The sequence below is a fragment of the Lissotriton helveticus genome, chromosome 5_1 (genome assembly GCF_964261635.1).
Source record: "Lissotriton helveticus chromosome 5_1, aLisHel1.1, whole genome shotgun sequence".
Taxonomy (NCBI): Eukaryota; Metazoa; Chordata; class Amphibia; order Caudata; family Salamandridae; genus Lissotriton; species Lissotriton helveticus.
Window position 1 is genome coordinate 1996452002 of NC_136065.1, and position 19596 is coordinate 1996471597.

At 50.5% G+C, this 19596-nt stretch overlaps 1 protein-coding gene across 2 annotated transcripts in view; it reads left to right on the forward strand.

Moving 5' to 3' along the window:
- The window catches only part of LOC144756149 (E3 ubiquitin-protein ligase TRIM39-like), a 439360-nt gene that overhangs the window by 95948 nt on the left and 323816 nt on the right, over positions 1-19596 (forward strand). For both annotated transcript variants that reach the window (XM_078645725.1, XM_078645726.1), the window contains exon 6: positions 19125-19237. In XM_078645725.1, the coding sequence (XP_078501851.1) occupies positions 19125-19237 (113 nt within the window). The remainder of the gene's footprint in view (positions 1-19124; positions 19238-19596) is intronic.

Consider the following 19596-nt stretch of genomic DNA (forward strand, 5'->3'; position numbering starts at 1 on the left):
CCATCTGAGGGGCCTGTGGTCTGTCTGCACCCGGAAGTGAGTCCCAAACAGGTAGGGTCTCAGCTTTTTCAGCGCCCAGACCACAGCAAATGCTTCTCTTTCTATCGCACTCCACCTCTGTTCCCTGGGAAGTAACCTCCTGCTGATGAAGGCTACAGGTAAGTCTCGGCCCTCTTCATTCACCTGAGCTAGAACAGCCCCCACGCCATGCTCTGAAGCGTCCGTCTGAACAACAAATTCTTTAGAAAAGTCGGGTGCCTGGAGTATGGGTGCTGTGCACATTGCAGTTTTCAGGGTGTCAAAGGCCGTCTGACAGGCGTCAGTCCAGTTCACAAGTCGTGGCTGCTTCCTGGAAGTCAGCGAAGTCAAGGGGTGCACAATGTTACCATAATCCTTGACAAACCTCCTGTAGTAACCCGTGAGACCCAGGAAGGCTCTCACCTGAGTCTGGGTTTTGGGCGGTGCCCATGCCAGGATGGTATCAATCTTGGGTTGCAGGGGGGCCACCTTGCCGCTCCCTACTTGGTGCCCCAAGTACACCACTGAACCCTGCCCAATCTGGCACTTACTGGCTTTGATTGTGAGGCCTGCTCTGCGCAGGGCCAACAACACTTCCTGGAGGTGGCACAAGTGTTCTTCCCAGCTGGCGCTGAACACTGCGATGTCGTCCAGGTAGGCGGCACTGAAATCCTCCAGCCCAGCCAAGACCTGGTTGACCAACCTCTGGAAGGTGGCAGGGGCATTCTTCATCCCAAAGGGCATAACCCGGAACTGGTAGTGCCCATCTGGTGTGGAGAATGCTGACCTCTCTTTTGCCCCATCGGTCAAGGCGATCTGCCAGTACCCAGACGTTAGATCAAACGTACTAAGATACTGGGCAGCCCCTAACCGATCGATGAGCTCATCAGCTCTGGGGATGGGGTGCGCGTCAGTCTTGGTGACTGAATTGAGTCCTCGGTAATCCACACAGAACCGAAGTTCCGGTGAAGCACCAGGCGCTGCCGCCTTTGGAACCAAGACCACGGGGCTGGCCCAAGGACTGCTAGAGGACTCAACCACCCCTAGGGCAAACATCTTGGAGACCTCCTCCTTGATGTATGCTCTGACCTTGTCAGTCACTCTGTAAGCCTTGTGCTTGACAGGAGTGCTGTCCCCGGTGTCTACATCATGGACACACCACTGAGTAACACCAGGAATCAAGGAGAACAGATCAGGGAATTGCCCCAACAAATGGCGACAATCCTGCTGCTGTTCAGGGGTCAGTGTGTCAGAGAGGACAACACCATCCACTGACCCATCTTGCTCTTTTGCATACAGGAGGTCAGGAAGAGGCTCACTCTCCTCCTCCATTCCAGCATCTGTAGCTAGGAGCATGCCCACTTCGGACCTTTCTAAGTGGGGCTTCAAACGGTTGACATGCAGGACCCGCAAGGGGTTCCTGGGAGAATGGTCCAGTCCACCTGTCCTTGAGCGCACAAGGTTCCACAGGGGACATGACCCAAACTTTCTGGCCAGGCTGAAGCTCTACCAGAGTGGCCTTCTGGTCGTACCACCGCTTCATCTCCTCCTGGCTGGCCTCCAGATTTGCCTGAGCAAGATCCCTGAAGCGCCTAGTCTGGTTCCTAAAGGCCAGCATGTAACTGTATACATCCTGGGGAGGTTTCCTGGGAGATTGCTCCCAGCCTTCTTTGACCAGACTTAAAGGTCCTCTTACCGGGTGACCATACAAAAGCTCAAAGGGGCTGAACCCTAGAGACTTCTGTGGCACCTCACGGTAAGCAAACAACAGGCATGGCAAGAGGACGTCCCATTTACGCCTCATTGGTTCTTCAAGACCCATGATCATGCCTTTAAGGGTACGGTTGAATCTTTCAACCAACCCATTACCTTGAGGGTGGTAAGGAGTGGTGAACTTATAAGTTACCCCACACTCCTTCCACAGAGACTTCATATAGTTGGAAATGAAGTTGGTGCCCCGGTCTGACACCACCTCTCTGGGGAACCCCATTCGGGAGAAAACACCCATTAGTGCCCGTCCCACCACGGGGGCAGTCACTGTTCTGAGAGGGATGGCTTCCGGGTACCGTGTGGCATGGTCCACCAAGACCAGGATGAACCTGTTGCCCAGGGCTGTCTTGGGGTCCAGTGGCCCAAGAATGTCAATCCCCACCCGGTCAAAGGGGGTACTGACCACGGGAAAAGGTTGGAGGGGAGCCTTGTGCTTCCGCCCGCTTTTCCCACTTGCCTGGCAAGTCTGACAGGTCTTGCAATGGACATCTGTGTCCCTTCGCATCTGAGGCCAATAGAAATGGGTGACAAGCCTGTCATAGGTCTTGTCCTGCCCCAGATGTCCAGCTAAAGGAACGTCATGAGCCAAACCCAGTAGGAAGGCTCTGAAGCGCTGGGGTACCACCAGCACACGGGCTGACCCAGGCTCAGCAGCCTTAGGCTCGCTATACAGGAGGTCGTTCTCCCAGTACACAAAGTGTGACCCTGACTGATCACCTGAGGTTTGGGCTGAGGCCTGTTGCCTCATACCCACAAGAGAAGGGCACACTTTCTGTTCTGCACAGAATTCCTCCCTGGAGGGACCACCATCCTGCTGCCAATGGGTCAGCTCGGGCAGGTCTCCCAGTTCGGCAACTTGTTCACCTGTGGGTTCCAGGGCATCCCCCTCGAGGTCTGCCTCCTCCTGGACCACGGGAACTACGGGGGACGGTTTCCCGCGCCCCCTGCCTCTTCTCTTCACAGCTGGGTCCTGGGCCATACTTTCAGGCTCCAGAACCCCATCAACACCCTTACTTGCTGTCATGGATCGAGTGGTTGCACACACCCACTCTGGCACACCCAACATTTTCAAATGTGTCTCCCTCTCCACCTTAGCCCAAGGGGAGTCTTCTAAATCATTGCCCAGGAGACAATCAACAGGCATGGCGGGCCTTACAGCAACTTGAAGAGTACCTGAAACTCCCCCCCATTCAAAGGAAACTTGAGCTACCTCACACTCTTTCTGGGAGTTGTCAGCAGCTATCACAGGGTAGAATGCGTGGGGAACAACCTGCTCTCTGGACACCAAGTGACACTTGACAGCTGTCACACTCGCTCCGGTGTCTCTGAGAGCTTCCACTCTATGGCCATTAATGGTCACCCACTGCCTATATTTCTTAGTGTTACTAGGCAGAGGGGGTGGAGGGACCAATTCCATGTCTCCTAGAGAGACCAGGGACATCTCCGCGGGACCCTCCCCACCATGGGCAACCATCTCCTCCCCTCCCAGAGCTACACTAGCCAACTGACGGGGTGGTGCACTGGGTAGTGCACCAGACTTCTTCAAGGGACACTGAGGGTCATAAAAACGGTGTCCTACCTGCTTACAAACGAAGCAGGTCAGTGGGCCCCTATGACCAGGTTTACCTGGCGGGGCCTCTGATTTCTTCACAGAGGGAGGCTGGGAACCTTTCCCTTGGTTCCCTTGGGGATTACTTTGGGGCCCTTTCTGGGACTCCTTCTGTTTACCCTTGTCCCCCCCACTCTTCTGCTGGGGACCCTGCCCACCTTTGGCTGAGTCTCCCACTGGACCCTTGTGGACCCTGGTACTGACCCAGCGGTCCGCCTCTTCAGCAAGTTTTCTAGGGTTAGATATCTTGCTATCAATCAGGTGCTGGCGCAGCTCTGGAAAACAGTTATTAGACAAGTGCTCCCAAGCAAACAAATCATAAAGAGCATCATAACTTTCCACTTTGCTGCCCTTTACCCAACCATCCATGGCTCTGCAAAAATATGACACATACTCCACCCACGTGGTACCAGGCAACTTCTTACATTCTCTAAAGGCCTGTCTGTACTTTTCTGGGGTTAGGCCATACCTTAACATTAAAGCATCTTTCATATGAGCATAAGACGTCCTATTCTCAACAGGCATGTCTAACAGGGTATCTCTTCCCTCATTCACAAAGCGACCCCACAACCCCGCTCCCCAATCCTTCTCAGGGACCCGGTGGGCCAACAATGCTAACTCATATGCTTTAAACCACTGACCAATATCCTCATTCTTCTGAAAATCTTTGATCACATCTTTGGGAAAATAAAACCTACTTTCTGCAGGCACAGATGGGACGCTGCCACCAGAGGGATTCAATTCTAACTCCTTAGCTTTGAGCTCCATGTCCCTCACCATTCTCTCACGCTCAAAAGCTAACTTCTCTCTTTCAAACTCTAATCTTTTGATCTCCAAATCAGCCTCTCTCCTGCCTCTTGCATTCTCTATCTCCAACTGCCCATTTATCTTAAGTTTTGCCATTTCCACGTTGTAGGCTCGCTCCTTCGCCCTTTCTTCTCTTTCTTCAGGGGAAAGACCTTTGGAGGAAACACTGCTGCCAGGAGGGGATACAGGCCCAGTCACGGGCACTTCCTCCTCCCCTTCCTCTGTTGGTACCACCACCGGGGCAGAGGGGTCTCTGGCCTCTAACCAGGCCTCCAATGCTTTGAGATAATCTGCTCTCTTGGAAATGCCTGTGGTAGGAACTTTCAACTGCTTGCAAAAGGATTTCAGCTTCCTTACTGGATAGTCGTTTATCTTACTCCTATCAAACTCCTCCTCAACAACAGGTGTAGTGCTTCCAGCATTACTCATGGTCAAAACTGGCAGTTTCAAAAATCAAGCTTCAGGAAAAGCGGAGAACAAAAATAGAATATCCAACCAAAACAGATTGTGCCTGCGCTATGGTCTGCTTTCACTATGTAGCGCACACTAATCGCTGCACATGGGTCATAAATGCAAAGTTCAAAATCCCACCGCTGACCCACCAATGTTAGAAGCGGCTGTCTCTAGTTGGCAGAGGTATACACTTCTGACAAATAGGGACACACCTTTTCTAGTCAGGGCAAGGAGATCACACACTTAGATAACCCCTGCTCACCCCCTTGGTAGCTTGGCAAAGCAGACAGGCTTATCTCAGAGGCAGTGCGTTAAGCATTTATGACCACATACAGTAATAAAGTGAATACACTACAAATGGCCACGACACAGTAGTATTATAAAAATATGGATTTTTATATAAGGTTTAGCACAAGACCAAATAACGACAAAAATATACCACAGTCTCAATAAATACTCTTGGAAGGAAAAATAATAGTTCAAGCACGGTTTCTTCTTAGCACAAAGTCTTTAGTATCAAAAGCAACTCTTCTTCTCTAAAACACAGTTCTTGGCAACAATGTAACCCACACGGGAGTCACACGACGTCGAGGCAAAGTTAATCCAAAGGTTCGGCGTCGACCGCGAGGAGCGCTACGTCGAGCCCGGAGTCGCACAGACCCCAACAACACAGTACCTTGGAAAAAGTGAAGCACTCGATGATCAGCGGCGTCGAGATGTCCGGCGTCGCGTCTTCGGCGTCGATCGGGCCTCGGAGTCGGGGCGATCTGCAGCGGCGTCGACCGAAGTCAGGCGGGAGCAGCGCTCACGGGATGAAGCAGGATACGACGTTGTCGATGTTGCAAGAGTGAGCAGCGCTCACGGCGTCGAGAGGGCTCGAAGTCGATGCGATCAGCAGCGGTGCAGACACGGGGTCACTTGGAGCTGGAGCCGAACTCACTACTCACTGGCGTTGCTGCTGGCGTCGATCGGGCCCGGCGGCCGGCGTCGAGGAAGCGGGACACTGGAGCCGTTACTCACGATGTCGAGCTGGATTCGGCGGCGTCCGTCGGCGTCGAGATTGCTGGATTCTTTCAGAGGTGCTGGATTCACAAATTCCAGCAAATAGCACTTTAAGCAGATGAAGTCCTTTAGCCCTGTGACTTCAACAGGAGACTGGCACTCTTCCAGCCCTTGGAGATTTTCTCAGCAAAGAGTGAGAGTACACACAAAGTTCCTCTCTCCTGGTTCCTTGGCAAAAATAAAGAAGCAATGCAGGATTCCCCCAACAAACAGCACTCTGGCAGAAGGGGTAGGCAGTCCTTAGATCAGCAGGCTTCTTGTCCTTGGTTCAGGTTTCCTTGTCAGAAGTGATCTGAATTCTTGGTTCAGGGGTCCTTCTCTTATACCCCTTTTTGGCTTTGATCCCTTTGTCCATGCAGGGGAATTTCCCCCCATCCTGGGTTTGTTGTGGGTGTTGCCAGGCCAGAGCACCTGGCCTATTCACTGGGCAGGGCAGAGTCCTCAGCCGCTCAGCAGGAGCGGAGCCAGCATTGTCACTGGCAGGGGCAGGGCCATCAGCTGCCCGGCAGGAGGCGGGCCAGGAAAGTCCCAGGCAAGCACAGAGTCATCAGTCGCCTGGCAGGGGGGCGGAGCCAACATTGTATCAGGCAGGGCAGGCTATCAAGAGCTACTCTCCCCTACTCTCAATGCAAATGCCCCACTCATCCCACACTGACTCATTCAGACTCTCTGGAGCCACCCAGCTCCTGTCACACGCACACCAGAACCAGCAGAGACCGGTAGACAGTTAGACAAGAAAATAGCTACTTTCTAAAAGTGCTATTTTCAAACACAGAGTCCAAAAACCATCCACACAAACGGATGCATTATTAAACCCTGAGTTCAGGGATACCAAACTCGACATTGCACCATGCTCCCCGAGCCCGCTAGGATTATAACATTAATAATCCTGGCAGCCCATTCTAACTGATGGAGAGCAGGCTACCTTACAATAGTGAAAAACGACTATGGATGTAATTCACTATTAGGACATGCCAACCTTGTCAGGCTTGTCCTACCTTATGCTTACAATGCACCCTGCCCGTGGGCCTACCATAGGGGTGACTAACATGAAGTTAAGGGAAGGTTTAGGGACTGGCAAGTAGGTGTACTTGCGCAGTCCTCGTGACAGTCAGACTGCACGTGGTCTGGCAATGGCAGACCTTCAGACATACTTTTACTAGGCCGCTCTTGTGGGTGGCACAACATGTGCTGCAAGCCCACTAGCAGCATTTGTATTTACAAGCCCTGGCACTCCTGGTGCACTCTACTAGGGACTGACAGCAAACCAAATAAGCCAAACATGGAAGTCAATCAATACAGCAATTTCACATAGGGAGCACTTGCACTGTGGCACTGATCAGCAGTGGCACAGTGCCCAAAGCATATACCAGCAAAAACATCGTAAACAGAGGAGGCAAACAGAAAAAATGGAGGGGAGACTCATGCCAATGATGCCAGGTCTAACATATTGTTTATGCGTCATGTGCCCTTACACCTCTGAATGAATGTCAAGCATTGCATCATGTGTTTTCCTCTTACACCCCTACAGGTATTGTGATACATAGGTGGTTGTTTTCTCCCTAGTACAGGTGGTGCTAGTGAGATCCTGGTTGCCAGTAATTACTGGTTGTGTGCTATTTTGGGCTATATTGTATGTACTAAGTGCTATTTCTGAAAGTGCTACTTCTGATTCCTGACAGTGGTCCAGGTGGCCCTGTCTTGTACATATCCCCTGTAAATTCTGCCCGTGCCTCTGGCACATTGTAAAGTGTGTGTTTTATCTAATGTGTTTTGGTGTAATACAAAGGCTATTTTTATATAACCTGGTGTGGAGTTTCCTTTGTGGTGGGCCTTTGGTTGTTGTTGCTGGGGTGCGTGCGCAAATACTTAGCCTACATCGCCTCCAAGTTTAGCCTTGCTGCTCGCGCCACGTTACCTAGAGGGTGAGTAGGGGTTATCTTGGCGTGTAACTCCCTTGCCCTGACATGGGTGTGGTGGTCTCTGACTGACTTTGGCGAAAGCCCTGGCCAGCCAGGGATCCCATTTCCAACATTGGCGGCAAGCGGTGGGATAAGGATTTGTGTTTGCGTTGTACCACAGTAGCGGCTGGCCGCACTTCAAAGCTCTGCATTTTAGATGACCACATTTTAGGGGATTGTTTTGGAAGTTTCATTATTTTCTTCTCCTGAAGAGTGTCATTTGATTGTGTTCAGTACATTTGTCCCCCGCCCTGCTTCCAGAGTTTGGTACCTGTGTCGCTTTTGGTCAGGTTGAGAAGTCAGGGGTGGTAGAAACTGCCTTACCGATCCGAGGGGAGGGTGAGTGTGGATGAATGGTGTGTTTTCCTGGACGCATGAGTATGAGTTCTCTTTGATAAGGAGATTGTTGAAGTTTTGGAATTGTGTCCTCTTACTTCAGATTGTTCAGTCCCCTGTGTTGCACGTGTCTGTGATCATCTTGCCAAGATGGAGTCTGCTTTTAATGTCTGGGGTCTGTTTTTGCATGAACTGAGAGAGTTTTGCGAAGAGAGAGACATTGCAGTGAATGAGTCAGACACCCAGTCCCAACTTAGGGGTAACCTGATCCAATGGCAGAAGGATGGCTGGGAGCGTGAGCACAGTGAGGAGAGGGCCCGGGTCTCTCACCATGAGGGTGGTGGGTCTGAGGGGAGCCCTGAAGAGTCTGAGGAGGAAGAAGATGATAGCACAGGGACGCCAGCAGATAGTGAGGACCCCATAGATAGGGAGTCCCTTGCTGGGTCCAGTTTAGGAGGCATCGCCTCATCCCTTTCCCTGTCCCCAGAGGAGCTGGAAGATAGGAGGAGAGAAAGGGAGCACCAGCTGGCTTTAGAGAGGCTCAGGTTGGAGCATGCCCAGGCTATGGCACAGCTGGGCATTAGAAAGCAACAGCTGGAGGTTAAGAAGCAACAGCTAGAGACCGAGAGGGTCTTAGCGCAGGAAAGGATAGAGGAGGCTGAGAGGGCCTCCACCAGAGGCGAAGTAGCTCTGGAGGGTAGACTATCCCCTGCGCGCAGTGTTGAGTTTCTGGATCCCCCAGGGAGGGTTGGGTCCAGTGGTGGCAGCTATTTAAATCTCAGTCTAGAAAGTCCCAGTTCCCAGAGTCTGGAACCTGTTTCCCAAGAGGAGAACAGGTTGAAGTTCAGGAACCATAGGAAACCGCCTCACCAGAAGTGGGGGTATTTTGTGGATGACTGTTCTGATGCAATGGAGGATTGGCTGGCGGCTAACCCGGACGATGAGAGGGACGGAGTAGTGAGTATGTTCCTCAAAGAGCAGTTGCTCAGTGTTGTGTGTCCAGAGTTGCGCCAGCACCTGCTGAAGTGGAAATGTTTTTGTCCTTGGGACCTTGCAGAGGAAGCAGACCGCTGGGAAGGTACCAGGGGTTCTGTAGAGTCATTAGGGAGTGACTCCAAAAGTAGTGGGTCAGGGATCTTCCAGCCCAGCGTGGTGGAAGAGGCTCAGTGTAGCCCAGCTAGGTCCCTGGTTAGTGAGAAGGGTGTAGGGGCTGACTGCCTGGCTCAGTGGAGCAGGAGTCAGTGGGTGGCTGAGAGCCCCCAGAGGCCCGAAGCCCTGTCTCAGAACCTGGGTGGTTTCTTGAGGGAACACCAGGTTGGGGACCTAGGCTGTCCTGTTAACCCAGTTGAGGAGGATCTCCTAGTGAGTAGAGGACCTGGAGCGTCTGTAACCAGAGCTCCTGTGGTTCTAGAGTCTGGCAGTACCGCTCCGATAGGGAGGGTACAGGAGTCCAGAGTGAGGAGTGATTGGGGGAGTTCCCCAGTGGAAGGACCAGTGGGTCAGGGACTACCCAGTTGGGCTAGGTTCCCGTGTAGTGACCATGGTAACACCACTTCTGGTCTGGGGGATCGTCACGCACTGTCAGGTGGACAGAGGGCGGGAGATCTGCGCCAGACAGACAGTCACGCAACAGATGTGACATTTGTTAGCCTCAGGGGGATTGCGTGTGAATCCCCAGAAGTCCTGGAGTGCCAGGCAATTGTTCCACCGAAGGTTCTAGACCAGAGGTTGGGAGGCCAGGTTCAGGATCAGCCTGACCTGAAGGGTAGGACGACTATAACCAGTGTCCTGACCGGTTCTCCTTCCAGAGGAACTTCTCCAGGTGGGAGAGGGCAGACCTCTGGAAGGGGGTGCAGAGGGTGGGAGAGCCCACCTCTGACCCCGGTGCAACCTGAGTGGATAAGTCCTGGGTTGGAATGGCGTTCTAGGGGTACCCCTCGCAGAGGGAGGAGGAACCCTAGGAGAAGAGGTAGGGGGAGGAGAGCCTTCCCTGAGACTCCTGGTCCGCCTGAGGTTGTAGGCCTTAGGCTGGAGAACCAGTGGCAGTCTAGTCCTGTCTTGCAGACAGGAAGAGTGGAGAATGGCTCCTATGTGCCAGGGGTTACTACCCCCCACTCTGCGAATTGGCATGGACCAGTGGCACCTGGGTGGCCCAGGGCCTGGTCCTGGCCGCGGACAACTTGGGAGTACCAGTGGGGTAGCCCAGTTGGTCCAGACAGTGTGTTTAGAGGGAATCCCATGGGTTCACCGTGGCGTAGAACAGGAGGGTGTCCCTGCAGTTGCGGGCCTGCGTCCGTGTTCTATCGCCCCAAGTAGGGAAGTCCATCACGGTGGTGATTGTTCTCCCCTGCGTTTTGGCTGGAAGGGGGTTATGTTGGACTTTGGCCCTTAGGGCAGGTTCACCCCTAGACTTTTTGCTTGAAAGGGTGACCTGGAGATGGTGATTTTGGGATTCTGCGCACTTTCACTGTGTCCCAGTGGAAAGTGCGTGCGCACTCTGAGTGCATGTGCTGAGCTAGGCCTGCCCGCCCATAGGAATGCATGGGGAATGTATGTGTCCCTGGTAGTTCCTGATGCGTGGGGTGTACAGGCTTGAGTCTGGTATGTGTGAACTCGTGAGAGTGGATGCTGCGAGATGGTGTATGCAGCATGTATGTGTCTAGTAGCGAAGCGCCATTTCTAGACATGGCTGTACGTGTGCTGTGAGGGTGCTGGCGTGTGATTGGCTGGAGCTGGCTGGCATGCCAGGCTCCAGGAAGTCTGGATGGGTCTGCCCGGTGGTGAGTGGGAGATTAGCATGAGTGATGTGTGGGAGGAGTGTACCTGTGTCCTGGATGGGCTGGGTTTTCCCCACACAATGCTGGCTCCGCCCCCCTGTGGTGTGTCTAATGACCCAAGCCCTGCCAGTGAATAGAGAGGGTGGTTGAGGTAAACAGAGTACTCAAGAACCAGCTGCGACTGGTTCCGCCCCCACTCTGCACCCTCAGACAAAGGAATGCACTGTATGAAAATGGGGCTGTGTCCCCACTGAAGTTGTTCTCTTCTAGGATCCTGAGGGGCTGCTGCTGCTGTCGCTGGGCCAGAGGACCGCCACTTGGACTGTCTCCCTGCCTGGAGACCCAGTGTGCTGGCTCTGGGCCCAGCCTTGCCCCTCTGCCTACTGCCCTGCTTGCTGAGGGCACCTGGGAGCGCCTTATCCTGTTTGTAGCGCTAGGAGCGCGCTTTATGCCCTCTAGCGCTTGGAAGCGCTTTGTTTTTGATTATAGCGCTTGGAGCGCTGTAAATTGCCTGTTAAGCGCTGAGGAGCGCTTTGCCTGCCTAGCGAGTGCCTACCTCGCTTTATAATTGATTAGGAGGCCGGTGCCCACCCGGCATTGCCCAGGTCCGTGGTTTATTTGGATCACGAGGGAGCCCACTCCTCGGATCATGGGAGCCCGCCTGCCTGCCTAAGAAGCGAGCCGCCACGCTGCCCGCGGCGACCCGGAAGTGGTGAGGCGGCCGACCAATTACAGCGCGGCCCCGGAGAGGCCGACCGGAAGTCCCGCCCCGCTGCCGCGACCCGCAAGTCAGGCAGGCCGGGCGCAGGACAGAGAGGCAACCGGAAGCGGACGGGAGGCCACCCCGCGCTCCGGTGAAGAGAGAAGCCGGCGTCTTCCCTTGTCCTCCCCAGGCTCCCAAAGTGAGGGAGAGCCCAGGGAGAAGTGTCCAGAGAGCCCCGAGGAGCGGGAGCTCTCGAGGAGCAGAGCCTGCCGCGTCGTGCCTGGAGCCCCGGGACGAGAGGAGAGGAGCCGCCCTGCAGCCCAGCCAGCCGGTGAGTGACTGCTCAGGGAGAGGGGGGCGTCGGGGCACATTGACGGTGCCCGCCCCTCCCCTCCAGTGCGAGGCTCACGGCGCCACATGTGTCAGAGCCACGAGAGGCTCTTGAGGGCATTTCGGGGTCTAGAGTCCTGAGGGGCTCGAGGTGCCAGTTGTTTTCGAGTCCCCAGAGGGGGGACTCCAACGAAGGGGGCACCATTGTTCTAGGCCCTGTGGGGGGCCCGGGCATTTATTTGTGTTGAGCCCGGAGAGGCTCAGAGGGGGCATCTTCTTCCCGAGCCAGGAGGCTCCTGGGGGCCATTTTGTTCCTTGAGCCCAGAGAGGCTCTGAGGGTGCCATTCCCTCGTGTTGGAGCCCAGAGAGGCCCCAGCCCTTTTGCGTTGCGAGCCCCAGAGAGGCTCGAGTGCCCATTCTGTTGAAGAGCCTGAGAGAGGCTCAGGAGGGCCAGTTCGTGTTCTTGAGCCCAGAGAGGCTCCAACTTTGCCCTAACTTTCCCTGCACCAGTTGCCCAGCACTTTGTGGGCAACTGCGACGTTTAGGCCCTGACATTGGGACACAGGGACAGTCACAGGTGGTGACTTCTGAGTTTTGCGCAATTGTACTTTCTATGCACCTCTGAATGTATTGTTTATGCGTCATGTGCCCTTACACCTCTGAATGAATGTCATGCATTGCATCATGTGTTTTCCTCTTACACCCCTACAGGTATTGTGATACATAGGTGGTTGTTTTCTCCCTAGTACAGGTGGTGCTAGTGAGATCCTGGTTACCAGTAATTACTGGTTGTGTGCTATTTTGGGCTATATTCTATGTACTAAGTGCTATTTCTGAAAGTGCTACTTCTGATTCCTGACAGTGGTCCAGGTGGCCCTGTCTTGTACATATCCCCTGTAAATTCTGCCCGTGCCTCTGGCACATTGTAAAGTGTGTGTTTTATCTAATGTGTTTTGGTGTAATACAAAGGCTATTTTTATATAACCTGGTGTGGAGTTTCCTTTGTGGTGGGCCTTTGGTTGTTGTTGCTGGGGTGCGTGCGCAAATACTTAGCCTACATCGCCTCCAAGTTTAGCCTTGCTGCTCGCGCCACGTTACCTAGAGGGTGAGTAGGGGTTATCTTGGCGTGTAACTCCCTTGCCCTGACTTGGGTGTGGTGGTCTCTGACTGACTTTGGCGAAAGCCCTGGCCAGCCAGGGATCCCATTTCCAACAAGTGGGATCAGAGGAAAGGATCTTGGGACGACAAGATACGACTGTCTCTGCATGCTCTTCAGTCTCTGAAGTAGTGGTGTTCAGCGGAGAATCTCCTCGGAGGGGTTCCTTTCCACAAGGACATTCCCACACAGACTATCGTGACGGATGCGTCTCTCCACGGCTGGAGGGCGCACTCCGGAGACTTACAGATACAAGGAACGTGGTCCCTGACGGAGTCCACGTATCACATAAACTTCCTGGAACTCAGAGCTGTTCACTTGGCACTGAAGGTCTTTCATCCGTCCTTTCAGACCAACTCTCTGCTTGTACAGACGGACAATACGACCACGATGTATTACCTCAACAAGCAGGGGGGCTCGAGATCACGCACTCTGTCGCAGGAGGCGCAGGCGATCTGGCGTTGGCTTCTAGACAGAGGACTGACGATAACGGCTACCCATCTACCAGGTGTGCAGAATGTTCAGGCCGACGCACTGAGCAGACTGATTCAGGAAAACCACGAATGGGTCATAAACGACGAAGTACTAGGAGAAGTCTTCGCAAGGTGGGGGACTCCAGACGTAGATCTGTTCGCCACCGCCGAAAACAGCAAATGCCGAGACTTCTTCTCCAGGTACTACCAGCAGGGGACGCTGGGGAATGCGTTATGGATCAACTGGTCGAACAGCTTTCTGTACGCTTTTCCACCCATTCCCCTGATTCCGGCGGTGCTCATCAAGCTGTCCCAGTCCAGGGCGCGGATGATCCTGATTGCCCCGGAATGGCCCAGGCAGTGGTGGTTCACGGACCTGATTCACCGGTCTCTCCTTCCTCACATACGGCTGCCGTGCCGGCCGGACCTTCTCACGAAGTTCGGGGGCAGATAGTGCACCCCAACCTCTCGTCTTTGAGTTTGGCAGCATGGCTCCTGAGATAGTGCAATATGGCCATTTGAATCTACCAGAAGATTATATGGACATACGGAAGGAGGCTAAGCGACCTTCCACTAGGACTTCCTATGCTTACAAGTGGAAGAGATTTTGCATCTGGTGCAAGTCCAAGAACTATGACCCGACGACGTGTAAGGAATATGTCATCCTTCCGGATCTTCTATATTTGGCGCAGTCTGGACTTAATGTCCATTCCATTAACGTTCATCTCACTGCGCTGAATGTCTACAGGAAATGCCCTTCACAGACTTCCTTCTTCCAGATCCCTGTGATCAAAGATTTTTTGGAAGGCTGGAAGAAAGTGTTCCCTCCTGTCCGGCTTCCTTCGCCTTTATGGGAATTGATCGGCGTGTTGTCCAAATTGATGAAGGAGCCTTTTGAGCCTATTCATAAGGCTTCGTTGCAGCACCTGCCCTGGACGGTGGCGTTCCTCGTGGCCATTACATCGGCCCGCAGGGTGAGTGAAATTCAGGCGTTGTGTTGCCAAGAACCTTATACAGTATTTCATGCTGCTAAGATTGTTATGCGTACTCACCCTAAATTTCTTCTAAAGGTTATCTCTGAATTCCATGTTAACCAGACCATAACTTTACCTACGTTTTTTCAGAATCCTTCCTCTCCAGCGGAAAGGTCTCTGCATTCCCTGGATGTTAGGAGGGTGTTGAAATTTTATCTGGATAAAACCAAAGATATTCGTAGGTCAGACCAATTGTTTATCAATTATGGATCAGTCAGGACCGGTCTTGCTACCTCAAAACAGTCCATCTCGAGGTGGATTGTGTCCTGTATACAATTGTGTTACCAGAAGACTAATAAGACCTTAGGGGGTAAACCTAAGGCTCATTCCACCAGGGGCAAAACTGCCACTACTGCTTTGCTCCGTAATGTTCCAATTGCAGAAATCTACAAGGCGGCCACTTGGAAGTCGGTCCATACCTTTGCTAAGCATTACTGCCTGGACACTGATGCCAGGACAGACGCTCAGGTTGGGCAGGCTTCGCTGCGAAATCTGTTCGCACAGTAATGGTGTTATTTCTTTTTTCTCCACTGCCGCTTTGGTGTGGGGATGGGCTTGCCATTCTATTCACTAGATTATGACTATACACAGAGATCCCCTACTACAGAAGGAGTAGTTTCTGTCCTGTAACTCCAGTTCTGTAGTAGGGTTATCTCTGTTATAGTCATAAGCGCCCGCCGTCCTCCCCGGTGGATAGAGATATTCATGTAAGGAATGCTACAGGTCTGGTGTGTTACGCCGTCATAAAGAACTGAAAGTAAATGAGACCTGCAGTGCATTCTGGGATACTGTGAGACTTCTGGAAAGTTCTCTTAAAGGCACAGTATCCTGTTCTGAGCCACATAAAGGCAGCCTATGGGGCTTGTCTGTCCACTGCTTCTCTCTATCATTCCAGAGGATTTTGCTGGTAAAGGCAAGGTTTTTCTCTGTGGAGAAATCTGGACAGGCTGTTCTGTTTGTGGATTATTGGTGGAATTTCTACTGGACAGTGTAGCCTGTGGATATAGGCTGCATTATCTGTCTTTAAATTCTCTCTTAAGTGTCTGTGCAGTTCTGCATGTTTTGACAATTTAAGAGATTATTTTTGATTGCTCCGGGGTCCACGCCCTTGGCGGGACTATTCACTAAATTATGACTATAACCGAGATACCCCTACTACAGAACTGGAGTTACAGGACAGAAACTACTCCATCTATGTAGATGACAGCTCCCTGGCATCCAAGTTCCTCAGTATCCCCTCGGCAAGGAAGACCTCCATCTGATCTGGTTCTCCATAGATCATCAGCTCCCGTCTGCCATCAGCCATAAGACACCACCGTCCGCTCTGGTCTGGCTCCAGGCTTGGGGGTGGGATTGGGGGGCCCACTCAAACAAAAATAATAAACAAAAAATACAAACGAAAATAACAAAAAGGAAAGGGAAGGGGAGGGCCACACGCACCCCGGCATGATCTGGCAAGTTGAAACGATACACACGTATCACTCATCTTACAAAAAAAGTTTTCATTCCAAAAAAAACAAACACATTTTTTATCTCCCTCTAAAAACCTTGTGGTTTATAAAATCGTACTCTAAGTCTGGGGAATAATTTAACAAAACTACCTGCATTATATTCTCTACATTTGTTTGGGTAAAATCTAACTTTTTCTTACACAGCCAGAAGGGCTGGGGCAGTAAACTGCACTCTTACTGTGGTGAGGAGCAAAATGACCCCGCCATCACAGAAATGTACCGCGCACAAAACTGGTTGATTGGCAACTATAAACAAGCAGAGAGGAGACTGCTTCTGCGATCGCCCCCTCCCTTACACAAATCTTCCACGGACGCAAATTGGATGGTCGCCAAACATAACCAGCAGAGACGGCTCTGCTTCTGTACTTGCTCTGGGGGCCCTCCCTTCACAAAATGCTCGGAGCCAGTCTGAGTTATCTCTTCAAGGTTAAAAAACCAAGTTCGCTTCCAACTGTTCACTGCTGTGAAATTTTCCATTCTTAAATGGAACCCCATGCAGCTTTTATATTTTGTCGTCTTAGACAAGAAACAGACCTAACCTCTTTTGACCTCTAGCCAAACCCAGCATTTTTATGTTTAAACACTCCACAGTTATGTCTAACTAATTTAAGCAAATTCTAAACTGTCATTTGTCAAATATTGGGAACCTTAAAAAGGCACATACAACATCACATTTCTCTAACAACATTTAGGGCAGCATCAGTTTATTGTCATAATCTAGGAATTCTCACATTTACGAACACATTTTATTCTTGTGATTGATGTTACCAAATCTGTTTCTGTTCAGTTCTGTTCTGCACAGACACCCTTCCCTGTCTAAATGGGCCATTTTACCACAAGTGCGATCTCCCATAAGCAAATCACATTTTCTCTCACGCTGTTCTGTCCAGTATCTTTTAGTGTGCAAAAGCACAGAGTCATGGGCATTGGTCTAGCATTCATCTTTAAAAGTGACTTATCTTTCCTTTGTGCTGTATTGTAGCTAAAAGGGGCAACTGGCTTCTGGTTAAAATCACAAAATATTTTTGAATCTTGGAACCAGTCATACTCATTGTACACTGTTTGCTGATGTCCACTCTCAAAAACATATGGGTACATTTCTCTTTTAAAGCACAGTTTATCATGCACTGTTGGCTCTGATTTATTTCCACCACTGGTGATCGTTAATTCTAAAACACGGGTCTTATCTTTTTGCCCATTCCTGTCTGACTGAAAGCTCTCTTCAGAAGAATTAATTAAAACAGCCTGTGCAATTGACAACCTGACTAGATTTTCTGTAAGATTTTTGACCTCTGAATCGTACACATGTAATCCTGTTTGCAAAGGTATATACTCACACAATTGTGGATGCATATTAAACAACACATTAAAAATAACCCCACTCTCTGTCTGAAACATCATCCCACCTTTCAGGGTTATATTCTGAGATGTTACATTCACGTTGCAGCTGAGCACATTTTAAATGCATCTTTAACTGAACACTTTACAGGGATCCAGCCCTTTCTGCCTAATGTAAAAAAAGCTATTTACAAAGCCTTTACACAAAACACATTTAAACACACAGCATTTCTCGTTCAACCCAACACAATTAGCTCACTCATGAGCCGAAACACCATATGGGCTACCCTCATGCAAATAAATCAACTGATATCTGAGAGTCTGCTTTCAATTGCAAAAAAACCCCCAATATTTTCCCCTTTTAAATCAACGTTCATATCCTGCAACCGACTACGCCAAAATGTAATGACCTACTTCTCCGTTTGTTTTGGTGCTTCTGTCAGTCACCAGGCCATTACTTACCACATCCTTTCTCAGGATCCAGAAAGACACCACATTTCACAATACTTACCCAAGAAAGGAATTAACACTGACAACATATAAGACCATTGCCGAGGAGCTCGCAAATAACAAGTCACAACACCTCCCCATCCGAGAGGGTACACAACGCATGCTCCTCCTAGCAATATATTGGATAGAACAATTAGAATGATTGGAGACGATTTCCCTCCTGTATCAACAATTACCCATTAGAGGGGAATCGCCCATCCTTCTGTAAGTACTTGGTAAAAAAGGGTCCAGACCTTCCCTCACAAGGAATACAAACAAATGATATGCTCTAGCGTTTCTTTATTACATGATAATAGGATGACAAAAGAAAGAAATAACTAAACATCACAGTAAACATTTGTAGCAATCATCAACACATACATATACATAGAGCCTGAAAATAAAAGACATAGTTAGATACAATAAGTACACCTGGAACACCTCACCATAATCTTAGGCGTCTTGTCATCTGAAGAAGGGTCCATCTCTCTTTCCCTCTCTCGGTTGGGTCAGGACTCTCTGTTGCACAAATACGACTGCACGTCTGCACCGTGATGTATCATCAGACCGCCAAACGACCAGACCAGCATCTCAGCATCTCTCGGACCCCCTTTCTCTAATATAGAAGCAGCTCTCCATCAAAGTTTCTAGCTAACTCCGCCTACAGTTCTCATTGGATTCCTGTACCACCTCGTACCAAGAGCACAACAAGCAGCTGGACAAGCATTTTGCTATGACTGTGGCATAGAGAGAGCACATTCTTCCGATCAAGAACCGGTCCTGTCTGGTTCACTACTGGTGGACAACACATGTAATCTCAAATATAACCTCTCACCTACAGAGGCTCAGAAGATGGCTGCAGTTTAGAATATGGAGTTGCTCAAGCATAGGCCTCTACTACTTGGCAAGCAGAATGATATTAGACCACGTCAAAGCCAATAGGCTAAAGTCATAATTCATTTAATTCAAATAACACTATGCACTTAATCCCTCGGTGCACACGTGCTCCATAGTGGATACTATCACCAACAACTCTGCACCTCGACATCCCATACCTTCTATTCTTTGGCAAGATTATTCTAATGCAAGACCATCCTACATTAAGGCTAAAATAACATAGCACACTAAAGTCAGTACACAATGGTGGTGATCGAGGGTCATCACAGAGCATCAGACCACTAAAGTGGCTGATTCACTACAACTTCCTCTCATTTATCTGACAGAATACAGGATTTCTCCAATACCCTTACCTGAACAGATGGGAATTTGATATCATTTCCATTTGGCTCTTTTCTAGGTATGAAAACATGAAAGCTCAGGATGCATCTTATAATACCTTTAAGGGGAAAGAAGAGAGTACTTATGTGGAGAAGGAAGTGGACCTGCAGATGAAGATAATTGAATCATTGGGTGAGAAACTACAAACTTCACCTAGTGTTACTATAAAAAAAATGCCAAGTAAACTGTAAATGGCTGTATTTATCAGATAACCACTGAATTCATTTGGTATATTGATATGTGCCGTTTTTGAAGAAACATAAATCCCAATTGTAAGAAAGGAGGATCTGCTTTCATGGTTATCCCTACTTTCTGTCTGGTGTCAGTATGTTTTTGACTAGTCTGACTGAGATCCTGCCAATCAGAACCCCAGGCACTGTGCTTTCTCCCTAAATTGACCATGGTAAGTACTTCTATACATCCTAATTGGCTACTGGTGTACACTTCTAATCCATAGAATATGGTACTGAGGTACCCAGGGCATAGGCAAA